Raw genomic sequence first — 25,481 nt, 5'->3', positions numbered from 1 at the left:
AAGCATAACATACAACACATATGGCGGTCTTAAATAGGCCAATATGGCCAATCAGAAACAAGTATCCGCCCACTTTGAATAGACAGCAAAATATACACACAAAACATACAAAAATACATATTACATGCATGGTAATATAATACAAAACAGTCATAAAATGTTTCACAGGAATTAAATAATCTTGTAAACACATGGTGCTAATAAACAAAGACACAGCTGCCAATGGGATATTTGTATCACTATATCACTTAGCATCCCTCCACCAATCCAATCTAATCACACAAATGGTGTCACAACATAAGCAAGATAGCCAATGATTATGCTCTTTTACCTGGTGCCAAAAGATCAGTAACCTATTGAATTTACCCACACAAACCTGAGCGTCATAGGTCCATTTGCTGGCGTTCCATAACATTCCCTCAGAATCATCAGACAGCGTCAGCCCATTGTCGCACAGGAGAAGATGTCACCCAGTCTCGTGATATCATACCAGGGAATCACGCATGCGCATTGGTGCTCTGTGTAGTCAAACAGTCCACAGTCATAGAGACCCATACTCTTCTATGCGCGGTAACGTGACAAATCACATGACCATACCTGCATCAACCAGTACTCAGAGCGGCCACCTAATCCAATCCTATGGCCGCAGTCGTCGGAACTGCAATACCTATGCATCCACATATCAAAAACGGGTCCAAGGAGATTTATCACAGTGGTGGTCAGCATACTATATATGAGACTGATTATGGGACCAATATGTAAAAAACTTGAATGTCGATAATAAACAAATAACACTCACAAGACCAGTCACATGATGATAGTTATAAAGCCGCAATAACGTATATTACCACAAAACTGATACCAACTCAATTATAGGCGCAACGTTATAATACCCCCAGTCAGTATAACGCAAATAATTGGTCTAAAGTGCTTACTCTGGGAATAACTGAAACCCAAAATTAACGCACAGCTAATATAATCACAAAAACGCAGCCACCAATTAGTATGTCACACAAAAGGAGATCCTTAAAGGGCTAGTGTGGTAATAACTGTATCCAGAGAAAAAAAGTACTCAGCCACCATACTCATATGATCACAACCCTAAAACCTTAGTGTATTTAAACAAAAGGTAGATGTAAAATCCTAATTAATCATCTGGATCCAGTAAGATACATACAGACAGATAACAGAAAAATAGCTTTATTGTAACACCCAAAGATAAAGACAAGAGGGCATGGGGAATGAAATTTTTTTTTTTCTCTATCAATATACAGCCACACTCCATATGACTTCAGGACAATCCAGTCCCCATGTCCTCCAGTCACACCAACGCACCATTCCTGAAAAAAAACAAAACAAACAGAAAAAATTAAAATCAATTAACGCTATCAAAAAACCAATAAATGATGCTGTTAAGACTACTATGGACTAACTAGTACAAATTTGCAAGTTATAATCAAGATTCAAGCCCTTCGGCTGTAATGTATCTAGAGTTGAAATCCACTTCAACTTCTTTCTTTTCAACAATAGCGTCCTATCACCACCTAATCCGAGCCTTGACCTCCATGGTGGTCTCACCCACATACAACAACCCACATGGGCAGGTAATCACATAGATAACGAAACTTGAGGTACAAGTATAGTAATCCTTAATAAAAAATCTCTTGCCAGTATGGGGGTGATTGAAACTATCACCCTTAATCATATTGCCACAGCACGCACAGCCGAGGCACGGAAAGCTACCACCCCTCAAAGGACCCAATGTCAGCTGTCGCACAGTCCTACTTGGTCCCACATCTGCTCTTACCAATTTATCTTTCAAATTAACGCCACGCCTGTAGGACGAAATTGGTCGATTGGTAAACTCAGGTTCCATGCCCATGTGGGTTGTTGTATGTGGGTGAGACCACCATAGAGGTCAAGGCTCGGATTAGTAAACACAAGAGTACAATCAGAACACAACTCCTTGATTTACCGATACCTAAGCATTTTATCGAATATAGACATTCTGTGAATCAGTTGCGGTTTAGGGTGATTGATGGGGTACCTATGTTGAGACAAGGTGGTGATAGGACGCTGTTGTTGAAAAGAAAGGAGTTGAAGTGGATTTCAACTCTAGATATATTACAGCCGAAGGGCTTGAATCTTGATTATAACTTGCAAATTTGTACTAGTTAGTCCATAGTAGTCTTAACAGCATCATTTATTGGTTTTTTGATAGTGTTAATTGATTTTAATTTTTTATGTTTGTTTTGTTTTTTTCAGGAATGGTGCGTTGGTGTGACCGGAGGACATGGGGACTGGATTGTCCTGAAGTCATATGGAGTGTAGCTGTATATTGATATATAAAAAATTTTTTCATTCCCCATGCCCTCCTGTCTTTATCTTTGGGTGTTACAATAAAGCTATTTTTCGGTTATCTGTCAGTATGTATCTTACTGGATCCAGATGATTAATTAGGATTTTACATCTACCTTTTGTTTAAATACACTAAGGTTTTAGGGTTGTGATCATATGAGTATGGTGGCTGAGTACTTTTTTCTCTGGATACAGTTATTACCACACTAGCCCTTTAAGGATCTCCTTTTGTGTGACATACTAATTGGTGGCTGCGTTTTTGTGATTATATTAGCTGTGCGTTAATTTTGGGTTTCAGTTATTCCCAGAGTAAGCACTTTAGACCAATTTTTTGCGCTAAACTGACTGGGGGTATTATAACGTTGCGCCTATAATTGAGTTGGTATCAGTTTTGTGGTAATATACGTTATTGCGGCTTTATAACTATCATTATGTGACTGGTCTTGTGAGTGTTATTTGTTTATTATCGACATTCAAGTTTTTTACATATTGGTCCCATAATCAGTCTCATATATAGTATGCTGACCACCACTGTGATAAATGTCCTTGGACCCGTTTTTGATATGTGGATGCATAGGTATTGCAGTTCCGACGACTGCGGCCATTGGATTGGATTAGGTGGCCGCTCTGAGTACTGGTTGATGCAGGTATGGTCATGTGATTGGTCACGTGACCGCGCATAGAAGAGTATGGGTCTCTATGACTGTGGACTGTTTGACTACACAGAGCACCAATGCGCATGCGTGATTCCCTGGTATGATATCGCGAGACTGGGTGACATCATCTCCTGTGCGACAATGGGCTGACGCTGTCTGATGATTCTGAGGGAATGTTATGGAACGCCAGCAAACGGACCTATGACGCTCAGGTTTGTGTGGGTAAATTCAATAGGTTACTGATCTTTTGGCGCCAGGTAAAAGAGCATAATCATTGGCTATCTTGCTTATGTTGTGACACCATTTGTGTGATTAGATTGGATTGGTGGAGGGATGCTAAGTGATATAGTGATACAAATATCCCATTGGCAGCTGTGTCTTTGTTTATTAGCACCATGTGTTTACAAGATTATTTAATTCCTGTGAAACATTTTATGACTGTTTTGTATTATATTACCATGCATGTAATATGTATTTTTTGTATGTTTTGTGTGTATATTTTGCTGTCTATTCAAAGTGGGCGGATACTTGCTTCTGATTGGCCATATTGGCCTATTTAAGACCGCCATATGTCTTGTTTGTTATGCTTGAAAAAGACCATGTGACGGTCGAAACATTGCATTTTTTGTAATGGTCGAAATAAATGCCTATATGTTTTTCACCCGGATGAGATGCTGTTCCTCTTCATTATTTTGGATTTTGTGATGTCCAACTGGGTCTTTGGACTTTGAACGTGCCTCTCCTGGATGCAGAAGTTGCTGTCGGCCATTCTTTCTTCTATGCTTGTATTTTTTATGATATCTGCTTCATGATCATCCTTACGTAAAGTGCAGAAAAATTGATAATGTAACTAAAATGTGCTTTAATCAAGACAAGCTACCAGTGCACAGAGGTGTGAGATTACAGCTGCCTATTGAGGACTACAGATGGGGGAAAGGGAAGGAACAAAGAGAGGAAGAGAGGTGGAGTCACAAACTGTGCTGCTACTTTCCAGTAAGTGTTTTATCTCAGATCAGTCCTGAATTTACGGCAATGCTGCTCAGTGCTGCCGTACAATATCCTTCATGTTGAGGCTTTTGAACATGTGCTGCATGAATCATTCATGTCTGTATATCCATAGAGAAGAAAGTGGATAGCCACAATCCGTCCCGTGCAAAGAATATCCTTTATTGTGGCATCAAGTTACCAACAACAGGCAGATAAAACCATGGAGCAAGTACAGAAGATGATCGTTTTGCGCTTACATTGCGCTTCAACAGGTCATGACATATCATGACATAACAGGTCATATCTGCCTGTTGTTGGTAACTTGATGCCACAATAAAGGATATTCTTAGCATGGGACGGATTGTGCCTATCCACTTTCTTCTCTATGGATATACAGACTATTTTCCTTGGAAGTGGCACCCGTATTCCCTGATGTGTGTGCAGCTTCATTAACCTGAGGTCTTACAGCTGTGCCTTTGTCCTGCTTTTCTTCTATGGCATGTCATTCATATCTGTGTGTGCTGTGTAAGGGAGACATCGTAGCAGCTTGTCTCTACCCTAAAGTTCAGAGACAACTGAAAATTAGCGATACAGTAGAACATAAGGAGGAAAAGTAAGTTAAAAAATGAAAGATAAAAGTCATATAGTGGCCAAAAATAGTGCTACTCCTTATGTACATACACATGACAGCCTATTCTCCCAAAAAATTCCTGAAACTGTAAAGCCGAATATATGTGTCAGTATTTTTCCAGAAGCAGTTTCACTCCTGTCTATTGGCTTTGCAGCTCATCCACATTGCTTTAAATATATATATATATAAGGAGCTGTACTACCATGTGCTTCCTGTGGTCCAAAGTGGCACTGTTTATGGAAAAAAAATTCTTTTTTGAAAGTAAGTTTAGTAAAGTGTAACCTGAAGCATTCAATGTAAACGGTAGGGATCACCATCTAAGTGCATTTCAGTGTCGAAAAAATTCAAGGAGTGAAGAGATTTCTCTAAATAAATTGAATTCTGCAGACTGTGCAAGTATTTTACCAGCAATTATAGAATTTCATTAAAAAAATTATGGTAAGTATTGAAATTTCTGAAAAAATATCACAGTCACTTTTATAATAAAGTTGAGACAATTGTTGTTTTTTGTTTAATGGAAGATGTAATGGATTTACAGTCCAACATGCTGATGAATCAATAATGGACTCGAAGAGACGAGGATTTTTTATATGACATGTCTTAGAAGACTATAATCGACAGGGTTCTCTCTCATAATTGCCTTCTAACTGCTCACCGAGACCTTGTCTTTCAGTCTGTCCATTAAAAGCTGACGTAAAAAACTATTCATATTAAAATATGATCTCCATTATTTCCCACTGTCTAACATTCCCGTGTATTCAAGAGCCACTTAATGAATGACAATCACAGTTTGATTAGATGATGTGATCTACATCCTCCTCTACAGAACATAAAGACTAATAGACTAAAAGTCAAGAGATCATTATCAATATTACCTTAATGAGTGTCTTGTTATAGGGGCTAAGCCAATCACAAAGGAGTATATAATATAATTTATAGGGGAATGTATAGGATATCAATGTGCAGAGAAAGGCTCTAGATAAAATCACCTCCCAATCCAACAGCCATATTAGTGACCGGCATATCATACCACATTTCACCTGCAGCAATGGTGATTGTCCTGATGAGGGTCCATCCACTTGGGACCATCCTTCAATACAGAAGATGCAATTTTTACTATCAGCAAATTTGTGGTAAAATCGAAAGGGAATTTGCTGCAAAATCCACATGTATGACTAGCAGATAAAGCTCTGTTCATGTTTTACCCTATGTTTAGTGGCTCCTCCACAGTTTATGTCCAAACCTCTGCTAAACGGGATGCAGATGTATTTGCAGATGAGGCTATAGACAGTAATGATGCAGATGGACGCACCATGTGCTGTGTCATACACCATTTTTGGCCGTATACACCTAAATGAAGTGGGAAGCAAGATGCAGTTGAGTCTTGGTTCCCACCTTCAAAATGCATATACGGCTGAAAATGATTTATAATGGAGCACATGGCAACTGTGTCTGCATCATGACTGTCATAGGCCCCAGAAGTGCTGGATGGAGTGTATGTATCACCAAGATGTCTAGCCTCGGTGATGTGAAACCCGGAGAGCAGGCTCCAGCATGGATAGTACTGAGAGGTTTTTAATGGGCCCAGATTTTGGGTCCGGGTTTTAGGAACAACCACTAGAGCTTGTTGGGACTGACCATTCCCATACTTCCAATTCCAGGCCTTGGAATTGCCAATTTAAAGCAGTCCAGCTGCCTCACCTATTGCCTGTGAGTGGTGGTGGTGGAAAGACCTTTGGTGTTGTTTTGTCCCTGCCGGAGACTAAGGGTACCATTACACATAGCAACGCACCAGCGATACCGACAACGATACGACCTGGTAAGGATCGTTGGTACGTCGCTACATGGTCGTTAGTAAGCTGTCAAACAGGCAGATCTACTCAACGACGCAGCAACGATGCGGCAATCCGTATAATGACCTCGGCGGTCGTTGGGACCTTGTCACACAGCAGCTATTCTGATGACTCAGACCTCAATAGCGTGAGTTCTGAGTCGCCAACGAGGTCGCTTGTCATTGCTATGGTGTCAAATACAGTGATGCATGCTGGCCAGCGGGACACCAACGATTAAAAAATGGCCTAGGATATTCGAGCATGATCAGCGATATCGCAGCAGGGGGCCGGTCGCCGCTATGTGTCACACGTAGCGAGATCTCTGGTGAGGTCGCTGTTGCGTCACAAATAGTGTTGAGCTTTCCGATACCGCAAGTATCGGGTATCGGCCGATATTTGCCGTATCGGAATTCTGATACCGAGTACTGATACTTTTTTCGTATCGGATACCGGAATCGGAAGTCCAAAATGCAATGAGCCACTTTTGTGGCTATGATTGGCTGCCGAAATGACGTCATCATGATGCGCTGTCTGTGCGCATCATGATGCGCCGTCAGTTCGGGCTTTCGGGGGGGCTGTGCCGACTGTCCGGGGGTCTGTACCGGCCTTCCGGTGGTCTGTGCAGGCTCCGGTGGTCTGTGCCGGCCTGCTGGGGGGCTGTGCCGGCCTGCCGGTGGTCTGTGCAGGCTCCGGTGGTCTGTGCCGGCCTGCCGGGGGGCTGTGCCGGCCTGCCGGGGGGCTGTGCAGGCTCCGGAGGTCTGTGCCGGCGGTCTGTGCAGGCTCCGGTGGTCTGTGCTGGCCTGCCGGGGGCTGTGCTGGCCTGCCGGTGGTCTGTGCAGGCTCCGGTGGTCTGTGCCGGCCTGCCGGGGGGCTGTGCCGGCCTGCCGGTGGTCTGTGCAGGCTCCGGTGGTCTGTGCAGGCATCGTCCGATGGGACTACAAGTCCCATCGGGCGATGCCTGCTACCATGACAGTGATTGACACATTAGCCAATGATGGGACAGTAGTAGTCCCATCATCCGGCTAATGTGTTGAATGTAAAAAAAAAAAAAATTACATGCTGCATACATGCTACATACATGCTACATACATACAACATGCATACTACATATATACTACATGTAACATACATACTACATACATGCTACATACATACTACATACATAATACATATATACTACATACATAATACATATATACTACATGCATGCAACATACATACAACATATATACTACATGCATGCAACATGCATACTACATATATACTATATATACTACATGTAACATACATACTACATATATACTACATGCTACATACATGCAACATACACACTACATGCTACATACATGCAACATACTACATGCATACTACATACATACTACATGCATGCTACATACATACTACATACATGCTACATACATACTACATACATACACTACATGCATGCAACATACATACTACATATATACCACATGCATGCAACATGCATACTACATATATACTGCATATATACTACATGCATGCAACATACATATATACTACATACAATACATACATATAGACATACAGTACATATAACATAGAGTACATACTCACTGTCACTTGTCACTTTGATCCCCGAAGCCATTGTCGCCTGAGGAATAAATATCAAAATAAAAAAACACCAATATACTTACCCCGATCCGCAGAAGTCCACGAGGGTCCCACGTCCATCTTGCGTGGAGAACAGCAGCATCAGCTGATGCTACCGTTCTCTACCAGCTCCAGGGATACAATGACGGAAGGTAGGTATCCTTCCGCACTGTATTCCTCCACCACTTTAAAAAAAAAAAAGTCCCTAGTCACACTTTATGCCATTGCTGCGTGGGAATTTCCCATGTATGTTGCATGCATGTAGTATATATGTATTATGTATGTAGCATGTATGTAGCATGTATGTAGCATGTATGTAGCATGCATGTTGCATGTAGTATATATGTAGTATGTATGTTACATGTAGTATATATAGTATATATATACAGTGGGGAAAAAAAGTATTTAGTCAGTCAGCAATAGTGCAAGTTCCACCACTTAAAAAGATGAGAGGCGTCTGTAATTTACATCATAGGTAGACCTCAACTATGGGAGACAAACTGAGAAAAAAAAATCCAGAAAATCACATTGTCTGTTTTTTTTTTCATTTTATTTGCATATTATGGTGGAAAATAAGTATTTGGTCAGAAACAAAATTTCATCTCAATACTTTGTGATATATCCTTTGTTGGCAATGACAGAGGTCAAACGTTTTCTGTAAGTCTTCACAAGGTTGCCACACACTGTTGTTGGTATGTTGGCCCATTCCTCCATGCAGATCTCCTCTAGAGCAGTGATGTTTTTGGCTTTTCGCTTGGCAACACGGACTTTCAACTCCCTCCAAAGGTTTTCTATAGGGTTGAGATCTGGAGACTGGCTAGGCCACTCCAGGACCTTGAAATGCTTCTTATGAAGCCACTCCTTCGTTGCCCTGGCGGTGTGCTTTGGATCATTGTCATGTTGAAAGACCCAGCCACGTTTCATCTTCAATGCCCTTGCTGATGGAAGGAGGTTTGCACTCAAAATCTCACGATACATGGCCCCATTCATTCTTTCATGTACCCGGATCAGTCGTCCTGGCCCCTTTGCAGAGAAACAGCCCCAAAGCATGATGTTTCCACCACCATGCTTTACAGTAGGTATGGTGTTTGATGGATGCAACTCAGTATTCTTTTTCCTCCAAACACGACAAGTTGTGTTTCTACCAAACAGTTCCAGTTTGGTTTCATCAGACCATAGGACATTCTCCCAAAACTCCTCTGGATCATCCAAATGCTCTCTAGAAAACTTCAGACGGGCCCGGACATGTACAGGCTTAAGCAGTGGGACACGTCTGGCACTGCAGGATCTGAGTCCATGGTGGCGTAGTGTGTTACTTATGGTAGGCCTTGTTACATTGGTCCCAGCTCTCTGCAGTTCATTCACTAGGTCCCCCCGCGTGGTTCTGGGATTTTTGCTCACCGTTCTTGTGATCATTCTGACCGCACGGGGTGGGATTTTGCGTGGAGCACCAGATCGAGGGAGATTATCAGTGGTCTTGTATGTCTTCCATTTTCTAATTATTGCTCCCACAGTTGATTTCTTCACTCCAAGCTGGTTGGCTATTGCAGATTCAGTCTTCCCAGCCTGGTGCAGGGCTACAATTTTGTTTCTGGTGTCCTTTGACAGCTCTTTGGTCTTCACCATAGTGGAGTTTGGAGTCAGACTGTTTGAGGGTGTGCACAGGTGTCTTTTTATACTGATAACAAGTTTAAACAGGTGCCATTACTACAGGTAATGAGTGGAGGAAAGAGGAGACTCATAAAGAAGAAGTTACAGGTCTGTGAGAGCCAGAAATCTTGATTGCTTGTTTCTGACCAAATACTTATTTTCCACCATAATATGCAAATAAAATGAAAAAAAAACAGACAATGTGATTTTCTGAATTTTTTTTTCTCAGTTTGTCTCCCATAGTTGAGGTCTACCTATGATGTAAATTACAGACGCCTCTCATCTTTTTAAGTGGTGGAACTTGCACTATTGCTGACTGACTAAATACTTTTTTTCCCCACTGTAGTATGCATGTTGCATGCATGTAGTATATATGTTGTATGTATGTTGCATGCATGTAGTATATATGTATTATGTATGTAGTATGTATGTAGTATGTAGCATGCATGTAGTATGTAGCATGTATGTAGTATGTATGTTACATGTAGTATATATGTAGTATGCATGTTGTATGTATGTAGCATGTATGTAGCATGTAAATTTTTTTTTTTTTTTTACATTCAACACATTAGCCGGATGATGGGACTACTACTGTCCCATCATTGGCTAATGTGTCAATCACTGTCATGGTAGCAGGCATCGCCCGATGGGACTTGTAGTCCCATCGGACGATGCCTGCACAGACTACCGGAGCCTGCACAGACCACCGGCAGGCCGGCAGAGCCCCCCGGCAGGCCGGCACAGCCCCCCGGAGCCTGCACAGACCACCGGCAGGCCGGCACAGGCCCCCGGCAGGCCGGCACAGACCACCAGAGCCTGCACAGACCACCGGCAGGCCGGCACAGCCCCCCGGCAGGCCGGCACAGACCACCGGAGCCTGCACAGACCCCCCGGCAGGCCGGCACAGCCCCCCGGCAGGCCGGCACAGACCACCGGAGCCTGCACAGACCCCCCCGGCAGGCCGGCACAGCCCCCCCGAAAGGCCCGTACAGACCCCAGAGAGGCTGTACAAGGCAAAAATAGGGTTTTTCTTATTCCGATACCGGAAGTCCCATAGACTTGAATGGGACTTCCGGTATCGGAATCGGCGATACCCGATATTTTTTTTAGATCGGCCGATACCATCCGATCCGATACTTTTAAGTATCGGACGGTATCGCTCAACACTAGTCACAAAATATGTGATGTTTCAGCGATCTTGCTAACGATCTCACTATGTGTGAAGTACCCCTAATGCTTATTTTCTGTTTGCTTTTGTTTTGCCTTCATGCCAAAGAAAATGGTGCTTGTTTCCCTTATGATGAAAGTTCATGAAGTCTAATAAACTTTCCTGTTTACACTAAGAATCTTCTTGCTTGTGTGGATCAGGCGATTACCAAAGAGTGAGACACTATAGTGTAAATGTTTGAATCCTATTTTGACGGGAGTTTGGATGTAACCCCGACATAGCCACCAAACATAAGGTAAGGATTGACTTTGGATTTCACCCAATCCAAAAAATAAATGGTCAAGCTGCCGATGCGAGATCCGCAACACAGGCCAATTTGATTGTGCAAGAATTTTTGGGTGTGATTGTGATTTGGGTGAGTGAGTATGGCTGTGATCCGGTAAAATCTCATCCAATTTATGTACTAGCCCTGTGAGAATATACCCTTTAGCTAATTTGGAACAAAAACAAGTAAAGCAGCTCACCTAGACTTTGCCATGTACTAAGGTAAGGCAGATTTACCATTTGTTTGCAGAGATACAATAGGAATGCAGCAATTAAAGGCTGTCTGGCAATAAGTTTATGCATCTTAATCTCGGGGCAGCATAAAATTATTCCATCACTGTGTCATTTACAGGACTTCTTGCTGTTTTGATAAAATCAATGTTTTATCTGATTCAGCTTTGCTAGTTCTCTCAATGATGAGTTCTGTATAACTCTATCCACATCATTGTTTGCTTTCTGCCTGCACTGTGCATAGGCAGAAGGCTACCTATCAATGATAAGGCAGGGTTAACTGGAGCTCATGAATAGTGAGGATTACATGGTAGGAGCTCACCCATGAGAAGCCTGGCAGAGCTGCCACACATAAGGGTTTTGCACACAAAGTTTTTTTGAGGAATTTTGGAGCAGAAACTGGAATGGAAACACCAAGTTTTTAAAAGTTTTGAGGAGGAGTTGGAGAGTTGCTTCTCAGTTTCTTTGTCAAAAACTCTGCAAATAGCCTCAGTGTGCACATACCCTAAAAGTGTTTTAGCAAAGCTACAGCAAAAAAGCCCAGGAAGGATATTTTCACTTGGCATCATTTACTGTAGATGACGATGCAGCCACTAAGTTTCTCAGGCCAAGCCAATTTAGGAAAATGATGGTGGTCGTTTTCATAAGCCGGCTTTGTCTTCTTTTTTGCGCTAACTCCATCACCGTCCATTTTCACTCTATACTGTTAGGTAAAGAAAACGGGTGGCTTCCCAATGGAAAAAGTCTGAAGAATCAGAGCACGTCACTTCTTTTAAAAGCTTCAATGTGTCCGAACGCTGAAGCAGTTAAAAGAAGTGATGTAAGATGGAACATGTGCACAGCAATGTCGTGCCATATGCACATATTGTGACTGACCCAACAATCGGGGATTCTGTCCCTACTTTATGCTACTTCTAGATGGAGCAGAGAAAACCTAGTGACAGATTATCTTTAGTCTGGTTTGTTTTTATCCTTTGGATAAGGGATAACTTCTTGATCATTGGAGGTCCGACCTGTGTGACCCCAGCTATCCTGCCAATGGTGCTCAGAGAAAAACGCTTTTGCCTCTCTCTAGATAAGTAAGTCAAAATTCCAGGCAGAACTAAATTTTTACATTTTGTGTAGACATTGACTATATAGATGACATACTGGTGTTTGATTGATATTTTTGCATATTTACCTGGTGTTTGTATCAAAGGTTTGTACAGTTCTCCCCTTGAGGATAAATGTAGCAGAGGTAGAACAAGTTCACTGACTCCCCCACTCAAAGTCTACAGGACTAGTAGAGATAGTCCAATACTGTGACCCCACCTATATTATGGATAGGTGAAAGGTTGCGATCTTGGGAAAAACTCCTTTAAGTTGGCCCAAGGTAAGAATTGAAGAATGGCAAGATATTCTTGCTGCTTAATGTTTATGTTGCGCTTCCACATTTCTCTCCTGAAAAGCTTATCACACAATCAATAGGCTTTAAAGTGAACCTGTCACCCGATTTCTATATACAGACTGCATACATTAGAAATTAGATATCAAAGTTCTGATGATGCAGGTATGCTTACTTTGAAAATCCATGTCACAGTGGTAATTTTTAAAGATGGTACAGTGGTATCTATTTTTAAAGACTTCAATTAAAATGAGCATATTCCAAGTCTCTTTGATGATCCTGTATGTCATGAAATCGAGGCATATAACCACAATATTTTATCTCTTTTTGAGCTGGGAAAATCCTTTAATCACCAACATTGATTTATCACTTTATGATATTTTAAGGTCGAATGCCCAATATGATATTTACCGGACAATTAATATAAAGAAGATGCAAATTAAAACTATCAATACATTCATAGTAAGCAAGAAAATAGAGGAAACTTTTGCAGACTAGTTGTATAAAGTGCGACAAGAATGTCACAACCTTTTAAAAATATGGCCTTTCTTTTTAATGAATATTTCCTAAAAACTAGCTCGAGAAAGAACTGGTTTCAGATACAGAGTTTTGTTTACTAGAATTTGTCTATGGTGGGTCAGTTCTCAGAATGGTGGGACCAAACAACCAAAGGGTTTCACTGTCAACATTCCAAAATGACTTTCTCTACTTGTACTTCCTAAAAACTTTTAGAAAAGAACAAATGTATTCATAGCTTTAATATATAACATATCTTTCAACTGCAGAGAGTAATTGACCCGGCTTTGACTTTGAATATAATCTTTTTCTAATCAGAATTCTTTATTCACCATAACAGACTACGACGACGGGCATTCTATGATCTAGGCCGTAGCCGTCACATCTTCTGTATTATCATAAATGCATCTCCTTAACTCCCAATCATCATTTCTCATTATGTAGCTTCTATACGTAGTCTGATGAGCTTTATTATAAGACTATTCACAGATTCCACCATCGATGTCGATTGTGTCGATTTACAGAAATGTGTGATAATGAAGCAATAAAGTCAAGAAAACTCTTCTTTTACGAAACAACATTTTCTTGGTGGTTAATGTGTCTACAGTACGGCAACGAAGGAATCTGATGACATTTTGTTCATGATGATGATTTCTCAAGGATGCTGTATAGGCATATTGGACTTGGCCATACAGCGAAAGTTACTTATTAAGTGAAAGAGATGAGAACAGTAAGATAAGGAACCAACTTCTAAAGAAACAAGGTGGGGATTGATTTTATGATTAAATTATTATTATTATAGAAAAGCTTTAAATGTAAAAAATTACAAGTCCTCAGCAATAATGAGCAACTAAATTTGCATGATGTTTATCCAGTGGTCGGTGTCCAATAAAACAGTTCTTTCTCCCATAATGTCTGAGTGCTGAATCATTCTGCTAAAAGCAGAAATCTGCAACTATCTAAACATATCTATATATAATTGTTATGTTTCATTGTGATTCCGCCTGTGATAATAATGGGATGACTGCTGACAAATCATCTCTATAGACATGATGTAAGGACTGGGACTGTGTACCTGTTTTGTCTGCTCTTGCCCTTAGTTCGGTTGGATTCTGCCCTTAACCAAAATGGAGCTGCTGTCTTCACGGGGGCCATCTTGCTTCCTGTCTGATACTCCTGGTTTCGTGTCTGCTGTGTATATAAAGGAACTCTGCACATTGTACCTTGCTTGTGTATCTTGTACCTTACTTGCTGCCAAGCTGGAAGGACCTGCAACCTGCTTGCTTCTTCTAATCTTCGGGATACCCTGCCTGCTTTTGGATCTACGTACCACAGAAGGACTCTGTTGCTTTACACCCGCTCTGCACCCACCTTTGCTACGGTCTGCTTTCCTTTAGGAGCCGGCCCGAGCTCTGGGCCCCGGACCCTGCATTGCTGGACTGGTCTGTACTACTACATCTGCACACTTTGAGACTGTCTTATTTGCCTGCTTATCTGTAGAGTCACAGTTTGCATCTCATCTGAAGTTCATATCTCTGCAATATATATATATATATATGTCAATTTATGAGGCAATATGTCACGACACAGCAGTTGAGTGACCTGGGACCAGGGGCTGCTATCCTGGCCCTAACACTAGGGGGCGACCTAGCTCACCTTATTCCCTGGGATATTTCAGATGGCTAAGATGCCGGGCCTCCACCCTTGCCTTATCTCCTAAGTCAGCCCTTCGTCTGTCCCCTTCCCCCACCCAGGGAAGAGGGGATGATAGTGTGCACCGCAGTACACCAACCTGAAAAACAGGGCAACAAAGACAAGAGGAAACTGAAAACTCCCCACACAAAATATTCACTCACATATAACAAAAGAATCCACCGGGGTATTGATGTGCGAGTTTCTCGCTTTGCACTCGCAAGTGTGACCCCGGCCTTATGGTTTGCAGGTGCCATGACCCACTGGGAGAGCCCCTGAGGTACCAGAAAAGCAGAACCCCCCCATATGTGACCCCATTTTGCAAAGTACACGTCTCAATAAATTCATATAGGGGTACATAAAACATATTGACATCATTGATATGTCACAGAATTTTACACCATTGGGTAGTGAAGAAAAATAATTTCATTTTTACAATAAAAATTTTTGTTTTAGCCCCAGATTTTACATATTCACAGCGATAAATGGGTAAAAATGGCACCAAAATTTGTCCCATAATTTCTGCTGAACCTGGAAATTTCCCATATATGGCTGTACAGTACTGCTTAGCACATATGGTAAGACTCTAGAGGGACAGACCGCTATTTGCCTACGGAGCACAGATTTTCCTAGAATAGTTTGCGGACAACAAGCAGAGAGCCTCTAAGTGCTAGATGAGCAGAATCTCCCCTTAAGTGATCCCATTTTGGAAATTATACACCTTTGGGAATTTATCTACAGGTGTAGCGATGATTGTGACTCCATGGGTGTTTTCCAGAAACAAGCATACCATATTTATATCTTTTTTTATGTTTTGGCGCTCTTGCACAATAAAAACTATTTTATAGAAAAGAAAATTGCTTTATTCTGAGAGCTATAACTATTGTATTTGTTCGCCGATGGAGCTGTATGGCAGCTTGGTTTTTGCACGACAAAATGACGTTTTCAGCAATACTTTTTTATCGCATTTTGCTCCACTTTTTGTCCAGCGATATGATAAAGCATAATTTTTAGCCTTTTTTTATGGCATTCACTGAATCGGTTAACTAGTGTGACATTTTTATAGGGCGGACGTCGCAATACCAAAAATGTGCACTTTTTTGTTTACTTTTATCATAAAAATATTTCTTTATGGGTACAATATATGTGTATGTACATGAACAGTCTATAATTTTAAGGGTAGGTTAATTTTAAGATTGAGAGATAGAATATCAAAAATAAAATCCCGAAAATCACATTGTATAAATTACTGTATATACTCGAGTATAAGCTGAGATTTTCAGCCCATTTTTTTAGGCTGAAAGTGCCCCTCTCGGCTTATACTTGAGTCATTATCCCGGGGGGTCAGTGGGGGGAGGGGGAGCGCGGCTGTCAGATCATAATCACTGCCTCCTGGTGTGGTCTCTGCAGTCCCTGCTTCTCAGATGGTCTCCAGCGCCGCAGCTCTTCCTGTGTTCAGCGGTCACGTGGTACCGCTCATTAAAGTAATGAATATGTGCATATTAATTAGTTTAATGAGCGGTAGCTGCTGGAGACCATCAGAGAAGCAGGGACTGCAGAGATGTGCCAGAAGGGGGTGAGTATGATGGGGAGGATGGGGGGAGCCATGCGATATTCGCCTGTCCCTGTTCCACCGCCGCGCGTCACTCAGTCTTCCGCATCCTCTGGCTGGGACATTCAGGTCAGAGGGCGCAATGATGTGGTTAGTGTATGTCCTATGCCTGAACAGTCACTGCAGAGGACACGGAAGACAGAGCGGTGTGCGGTGGTGGAACGGGGACAGGTGAAAATCGCAGGTGCCGGGGGCCCTGAGCCAGCGACAACACCGGCACCTGGCCCCCAGTGACGAGAGGTGAGTATGTCATTTATTTTTTTTTAATTGCAGCAGCATATGGGGCATATACATCTATGGGGCATCTTATAGGGCCTTCAACTTTTATGGAACATTATATGGTGCATATTATTCTATGGAGCATTCTATGGGGCCATCAACCTTTATGGAGCAGCATATGGGGCATATTCTATGGAGCATCTTATGGGGCCATCAAGATATATGGAGCAGCATATGGTGCATATTCTATGGAGCATCTTATGGGGCCATCAAAATATATGGAGCAGCATATGGGGCATATATATCTATGTAGCATCTTATGGGGCCATCTACCTTTATGGAGCAGCATATGGGGCATATTATTCTACGAAACATCTTATGGGGCCATTATTAACCCCTTTCTGACATCAGACGTACTATCCCATCCATGGGACCCGGGCCCCTATGCCCATGGATGGGATAGTACGTCTAGCGCAATTAGCAGCGCCCACGTGGTGAGCACCGCTGATCGCGGCCGGGTGTCAGCTGATTATCACAGCTGACACCCGGCACAATGTGTCAGGGGTGGTCACGGACCACCCCCGACACGTTAACCCCTTGCACACCGCGATCAAACATGATCGCGGTGTACCGGGGGTTAAAGGGAAGCATCGGCAGGCAGGGGGCTCCCTCCATGCTTCTCTGAGCACCCCACAGCAGAGCAATGTGCAGCGCTGCTGCTGGGGGCTCTTTCCCTGCAGGCCCCCGAATCCAAGATGGCAACGGAGGCCTTCAGGGGCCTGCAGGGAGCTGACTTCCTCAGTGCCTGCAAAGCGCAGGCATGAGGAAGTCTGCAGCAGTGCCTGTGACAGATTGCTAATCTGTCACAGGACAGTGATGTCCCACCTGGGACTATGTAATAAAGTTAAAAAAAAAGTGTTAGAATAATATAAGAAAAATCGCCAAATAAATTAGAAAAAAAAATATTCCCCCTATAAATCCATTATTTGGAAATAAAAAAAAAAACAATAAAAGTACACATATTAGGTATCGCCGCATACGTAACGACCCGCCCTATAAAACTGTCCCATTAGTTAACCCCTTTAGCGAACTCCTTAAAAAATAAAAATAAAAACGAAGCAAAAAATAATGATTTATTATCATACCGCCAAACAAAAAGTGCAATAGCGCGCAATCAAAAAGACGCATATAAATATCCATGGTACCGCTGAATACGTCATCTTGTCCCGCAAAACACGAGCCGCAATACAGCATCATCAGCAAAAAAATAAAAAAGTTATAGCTCGCAGAATAAAGCGATGCAAAAATAATTATTTTTTATATAAAATAGTTTTCATTGCATAAAACCAACAAAACATAAAAAATGACCTAAATGAGGTATCGCTGTAACCATACTGACCCGAAGAATAAAACCACTTTATCAATTTTACCGCATGCGTTTACCGCATGGTTTTTGTTCATTCTGCATCCCAAAAATCGGAATAAAAAGCGATCAAAAAATGTCACGTGCCCAAAAATGGTACCAATAAAAACATCAACTCCTCCCGCAAAAAATAAGACCTCACATGACTCGGTGGGTCAAAATATGGAAAAATTATAGCTCTCAATATGTGGTGATGCAAAAACTACTTTTACAATAAAAAGCGTCTTTTAGCGTATGACAGCTGCCAAAAATAAAAACCACCATAAATAGTAAATCAAACCCCCCGTTATCACCCCCTTAGTTAGGGAAAAATAATAAAATTAAAAGAAAATGTATTTATTTCCATTTTCCCCATTAGGGTTAGGGTTAGGGCTAGGGTTAGGGCCAGGGCTAGGGTTAGGGTTAGGGGTGTGTTGGGGTTCGGGTTGGAGTTAGAATTGGGGGTTTCCACTGTTTGGGCACATCAGGTGCTCTCCAAATGCAACATGGCGTCTGGGCTCAATTCCAGCCAATTCTGAGTTGAAAAAGTCAAATGGTGCTCGTTCCCTTCCAAGCTCTGCCATGCCCCCAAACAGTGTTTTACCCCCACATGTAGGGTATCAGTCTACTCAGGACAAATTGCAAAACAACTTTTGGGGCCCAATTTCTCCTGTTACCCTTAGGAAAATAAAAAATTGGGGGCAAAAATATCATTTTTGTGGAAAAAAATGATTTTTTTTATTTTCACGCCCGAGCGTTATAAACTTCTGTGAAGCACTTGGGGGTTCAAAGTGCTCACCACACATCTAAATAAGTTCCGTTGGGGGTCTAGTGTCCAAAATGGGGTGACTTGTGGGGAGTTTCAATAGTTTAGGTACATCAGGGGCTCTCCAAACGCACATGACACCCGCAGACCATTCCATCAAAGTCTGCATTCCAAAACGTCACTACTTCCCTTCCGAGCCCCGACGTGTGTCCATACAGTAGATTTCTCCCACATATGGGGTGTCAGCGTACTCAGGACAAATTGGACAACAACTTTTGGGGTTCAATTTCTCCTGTTACCCTTGGGAAAATAAAAAAATTGGGGACTAATTGATCATGTTTGTGGAAAAAATACGATTTTTTTATTTTCATGCCCGGGCATTATAAACTTCTGTGAAGCCCTTGGGGGTTCAAAGTGCTCACCACACATCTAGATAAGTTCCTTAGGGGGTCTAGTTTCCAAAATGGGGTCATTTGTGGGGGGTTTCCACTGTTTAGGTACATTAAGGGCTCTCCAAAGGCAACATGACACCCGCAGACCATTCCATCAAAGTCTGCATTCCAAAACGTCACTACTTCCCTTCCGAGCCCCGACGTGTGCCCATACAGTAGTTTTCTCCCACATATGGGGTGTCAGCATACTCAGGACAAATTGGACAACAACTTTTGGGGTTCAATTTCTCCTGTTACCCTTGGGAAAATAAAAAAATTGGTGACTAAAAGATCATGTTTGTGGAAAAAATACAAATTTTTTATTTTCACGCCTGGGCGTTACAAACTTCTGTGAAGCACTGGAGAGTTCAAAGTGCTCACCACACACCTAGATAAGTTCCTTGGGGGGTCTAGTTTCCAAAATGGTGTCATTTGTGGGGGGTTTCCACTGTTTTGGTACATCAGGAGTTTTCCAATCGCGACATGGTGTCCGATCTCAATTCCAGCCAAAAACGTCAAATGGCGCTGCTTCCCTTCCGAGCTCTGCCATGCGCCCAAATAGTGGTTTACCCCCACATGTGGGGTATCAGCGTACTCAGGACAAATTGCACAATAACTTTTAGGGTCCTGTTACCCTTGGAAAAATAAGAGTTGAGGGAGAAAAGATCATTTTTGTGGAAAAAATATGATTTTTTAATTGTACAGCTGTATGTTATAAACTTCTGTGAAGCCCTTGGGGGTTCAAAGTTCTCACCACATATCTAGATAAGTTCCTTGGGGGGTCTAGTTTCCAAAATGGGGTCACTTGTGGGAAGTTTCCACTGTTTAGGTACATCAGGGGCTCGCCAAATGTGACATGGCGCCAGATCAGAATTCCAGCCAATTTTGCATTGAAAAAGTCAAACAGCGCTCCTTCCCTTCTGAGCTCTGCCATGCACCGAAACAGTGGTTCCCCCCACATATCAGGTATCAGCGTACTCAGGACAAATTGCACAATAACTTTTGCAGTCCAATTTCTCCTGTTACCCTTGGTAAAATAAAAAAATTTGAACCTGAAGTATTTTTTTTGTGTTTAGATGTTCATTTTTTTTAAATATTCAAAAAATTCCTGTGACGCACCTAAAGGTTTAATAAACTTCTTGAATGTGGTTTTGAACACCTTAAGGGGTGCAGTTTTTAGAATGGTGTCACTTTTGGGTATTTTCTATCATATAGACCCCTCAAAGTGGCTTCAAATGTGATGTGGTCCGTAAAAATAAAATGGTGTTGCAAAAATGAGAAAATCGCTGGTCAATTTTTAACCCTTATAACTTCCTAACAAAAAAAATTTTGGTTCCAAAATTGTGCTGATGTAAAGTAAACATGTGGGGAATGTTAGTTATCAAGTTTTTTGTGTGCTGTATCTCTGTGATTTAAGGGCATAAAAATTCAAAGTTGGAAAATTGCAAAATTTTCAAAATTTTTGCCAAATTTCTGTTTTTTTCACATATAAACGCAAGTTATTTGAATGAAATTTTACCACTATCAAGAAGTACAATATGTCACGAGAAAGCCAAGTCAGAATCACCGGGATCCATGGAAGCGTTCCAGAGTTATGACCTCATAAAGGGACAGTGGTCCGAATTGTAAAAATTGGCCCGGTCATGAACGTGCAAACCACCCTTGGGGGTGAAGGGGTTAACCTTTGTGCAGCAGATATATATATATATATATATATATATATATATATATATATATAGTTTGTATTATTTTGTGATTTTTGTAAAATATTTTTAAAACTTTTTGTTTACTTTTTTTTTTAACTTTCTTACTTAGTCCCACTATGGAACTTTGAGTTTGAACACGTTATATGAGGAAGGGACAAGGATGATTGAGATTATAATGGGACCTTTTCTATACATGAATCAAAGCCAGGACCCATAACTGAAAGGTACTATTAGTCAATGCAAAAAAGTTATCAATTAAGGCTATGTACACACAGGATTTTTTCTACAGCCGAAACCTGGTGTCTTTAGCAGCAAAAATGTTGCATTCAAAAGACAGGGTTTGCTGCACTTTTGTGTTGCCTTTAACAGCGTTTTTGCTGTATTTTTTAGCTGCTTTCTTGGGGGGATGTATCACATGTGTAATTTATCTACAGTACACGTTAATTAAAGTTAGTTTTTATTCACTAAATACGCAGAAAAAAAATTCTGCAAAAACGCGAACAGAATTGACACGCTGCAGAATTATAAAACGTTGCAGTTCCCAAATTCAGTACGGGAAAAAAACAAGCGTGTGCATGAAATTTCTAAAATCTCATAGCTTTGCTGGTACCGTAAAAAGTAGCATCTTAGTGCATAAAGAAACACTGCAAAAAAAACCCACAAGACGTTGCCAAACACTACATGTGAATATCACCTAACACGGTTTATACAACTGAGCTTGCAGGTTGCTTATTTATGATAAGGAATATTGGTACATTGTAACCACAGATCCACGATGTTGCCATCTTCAAAAACAAGGGTCTCATTGACTTTAAAACTTTGGTAAAGGTCTCACCTTCACAGATCTGTGCTGATACTGTGATACCGTGCTCCGCGCCGTCACATTGTCTGACTTTTCAAAGTGCTTCTTCATGCTGGCCAGTCCGCCGGGCATCACGCAAGGTTCCGACTCCTCCACCATCTAAAAAGTAAAAAGTGGTCATGCTTTCATTGTAAAACTTTCATAGGCAAAGACTCTAATAGATCCACACATAGGATCTAAAATCTAATCAGCGGCATCCAGTACATTTTATTGGGAAATAAATGGGAGTTATGTCTAAAATGCCGGTAAGATGCAAGGAGTCGTTCTCCGAGGTATAAAGCAGTCCGCCTTTGCTGCAACGTTTTATAAAAAGAAAATTAAGTCAGCAATCACTAATCAACATGGAACATTTTTCCATATTTCTCAGCCGGTCTGATGATGTGACCATGCGATTACTTATGGAGAAAACAACCTGTCGGGCAGGAGGAAATAGACGGTGAAAATGGCAGCTTACACATATTACCGCTGACAGCTCCTATGCATCACCTATCACTGTGTCATGCTGACAAGCCATCTACATTTTTTCATAGCATTTTGATCCAATTTGGTTTTCATCTCGGAGAGAGGAGGGTGTTCGTAAAACAGAGTAGGAGGGGGATGAATATAAAGCTTCCAGCCTCGCGTCTCATCACAGAGGGAAAACAACGAGACGAGCAGATTGATGGATCCTGAAAATTTGTTTATTTTGTCTGGAATAATAAGATGTTGGTAACCAGCGATTTCATGTACTGCAGACTCTATTGATATAGATATATGATGGCTGATATTAGATAAACTTGAGAAATGTTCTGCGATGGAACCGAAATGTCACAACATGGACTAATAAGGATTCCACTAGAGATGAGCGACTTTGCCTTTTTTCGAGTCGAGACGGGTTTCATGAAACCCGACTTTCTCAAAGTCGGGTCGAACGATATCGGCCGATTATCGTGAAAAGTCGAAGGCCGACTGAAACACGAAACCCAATACAAGTCAATGGGGAAACAAGGTCGGCAGTGAGTGGAGGACAGGAAACACACCTACAGTGCCCATTTTAATGCCAAAAACATCAATTCTTATTACTTAAGCTTGTCAACCTTAATTTACTTTATAATAATAGTTAGACATTGAAAACTGGGGGTTATTTGGCTAATGTTGTAGGGGGGTAGGGCTGGCTCCAGATTTTCGTGGGCCCTGGGCCAAAGAGTGTCACTGGGCTCCTTTAACACATGCCACAATTCATGATCCTCTGATATGGCAGAGAAATAGCGGTATAGTACAATGAAAAATACTTCACTTCTTACATCTCATGACTGATATCCATTTTAAATTCTCCAATAGCTCCAAAAACGGACAGTATCTTACTCCATACAGTATTATGGGGACAGCATAGTGCGCTATACAGAGTAATGAGGCCCATATATTTGTCCATACAGAATCATTGGTCCCATATAATGTTTGAAACAGTATATGATGAGCTCCACATAATGCTACAGTATATGTTGGTCCCCATGGATGAAGCTCCACTGTGTTATGGGCCCAAATAATGCTCCATATATAATGGGCCCCATTTTTAATGCTCCAGTGCATAATGAGCCCTTGTAAATGCTGCTCCAGTGTCTGATGTCCACCTTTGGAATGCTCCAGTGTATGGTGGGCCTCATATATCATTCTCCAGAGTATAGTGCTCCCTAAAAATAGCTGTCCCAACATTTAAAACAATTAAATAAGTCTCCCCACTAGGGAATCCCTGTACTAGTCTGGACTCCTCGTCGTCCCCATCTTCCATTTCACTGCACTTGGACTGTTTAGGCAGAGGGCGAACACACGTGATGTCATCGCGCTCTCTGACCAGAATGTCTCTGTCAGGAAACGCGGAAGACATCACGGCGGTGGAGCAGGGAGAGGTAAGTATTTCAACTTTGCAAGTGCTGTGATCCTGAGCAAGCAGGGGGGCCCACTTGTTGGCGAGGGCACTGGCACAGGGCCACTCATAGTACGGCGGTGTGTCTGATGGCGGGTGGGCCCCCCTCCCACCGGCAGAGACACTTTTGCGTACTATGAGGGGCCCTGTGCCAGTGCGTCGCCCATGAGTATGCCCCCCACCTGCTCAAGGAACCTGCACTTTCATCTGCACCTTCCTCTTTGTCACTGTGTAAGGTGGTATAGTATGCGGGAAGGGGAACCTGAGTTTCATCAGGGTCAGATTCTGGCTGTGTAGAGTGCGAGGGGAATGTAGTGGTCTGGGTCAATGTACCAGCAGAATCATCTAGCAGTGGCTGGGCATCAGTGCACTTGTGGTGCCCCCAGGAGTTCTGTCGCCACAGTGGCATTACCTTCCTCTCTAGCAGATAAACCAACACACAACACAGTTCCCACTCCAGGCTAGCAGGGAGACCTCTGAACCTGACTGCTGAGAAGGTGCTCTCTGTGGTCGGGAGGAGGGAAGTTAGGGCAGTCTGTGAAGGGAAGGGGAAGTGTGTGGACGTGAGAAGGGGAGCTGGAGGATGAGCAGAGTTAAGGCTCACTCCTAGCTGGTGCGCATGGTCGATATTCCAGTCTCCGAGTTTGTAGGGACACTGATGGTCCTGCAGCAGAAACCTGAGGAAATAGCAGCTGTAAATGCTCTGTTCCCAACTAAGGCTTGGAGGCCCCAGCAGCGACGTGTGTGAGCCAGAAGGAAAAGGCTATGGCTGCCTGCCATACGAGAAAGTTCCAAAAGAGAGTCAACATGGGGAACTTCAGTGAACTCAGTACTGCGAGTACCTCAGATAAGCGCTAGAATGGAGGCCACACTACCTATCTCCAGAGAGAGAATTCCAAATTTGCTTCCAGGCTGACCAACTCCTTCTCCATCTGTACTCTGGGTCCTGGACGGCACTTACCAAGTACAGGTAAAGGAACTGCACGACTGTGTCTGTCATCTTTCTCCTGCGCCTGGCGCACGGCTCTGCTACATTCTGCACTGCACACCATCTACCAACTCTTTCATCTGCCCTGCGACTACCGCCCTACCTGTGCAGGGCTTCTACATCAGCTGCACCACAACATCTGTCCCAGAGAAGCGACACTGCAGCGCGGAGGAGAAAGCGCTGGAGGCTCTGTCAGCAATGTAAGCCAAAACTTGTTCCTAAAGCTACGGCTTTAAAAGTGGTTTACCTACTCCCAGAAAAGAGAGCCTTCGAGGCCTTGTGGAGCCAGACGATGACGCAAGCTCAACACCTCCTGCCTTAGGTGCTATTGTGCTTTTGCCACTACCAACAGATGCAACACCACCACCACCACTATCGGGAACAGCTGGCAACCCCCGCCCACTTCCATAGCGTCTTCCACCATACTTGCTTATTTTTGTGAAAATGTACCCAAAATACCACCAGCTATATGGTACTGTAAAACAAGGTAGAAGGTGTATCTACTATTGGTGAGATTTTGAATCTCACTAT

General features: G+C 42.4%; 1 protein-coding gene across 2 annotated transcripts in view; it reads right to left on the bottom strand.

The window, feature by feature from the left end:
- Positions 1–25,481, bottom strand: part of XIRP2 (xin actin binding repeat containing 2) — a 211,409-nt gene that overhangs the window by 61,327 nt on the left and 124,601 nt on the right. For both annotated transcript variants that reach the window (XM_073545792.1, XM_073545793.1), the window contains exon 3: positions 22,033–22,158. In XM_073545792.1, the coding sequence (XP_073401893.1) occupies positions 22,033–22,158 (126 nt within the window). The remainder of the gene's footprint in view (positions 1–22,032; positions 22,159–25,481) is intronic.

The sequence above is a fragment of the Dendrobates tinctorius genome, unplaced genomic scaffold (genome assembly GCF_039654945.1).
Source record: "Dendrobates tinctorius isolate UK_male_01 unplaced genomic scaffold, ASM3965494v1 ptg000143l, whole genome shotgun sequence".
NCBI lineage: Eukaryota > Metazoa > Chordata > Amphibia > Anura > Dendrobatidae > Dendrobates > Dendrobates tinctorius.
This window is presented reverse-complemented; position numbering and strand designations above follow the sequence as displayed.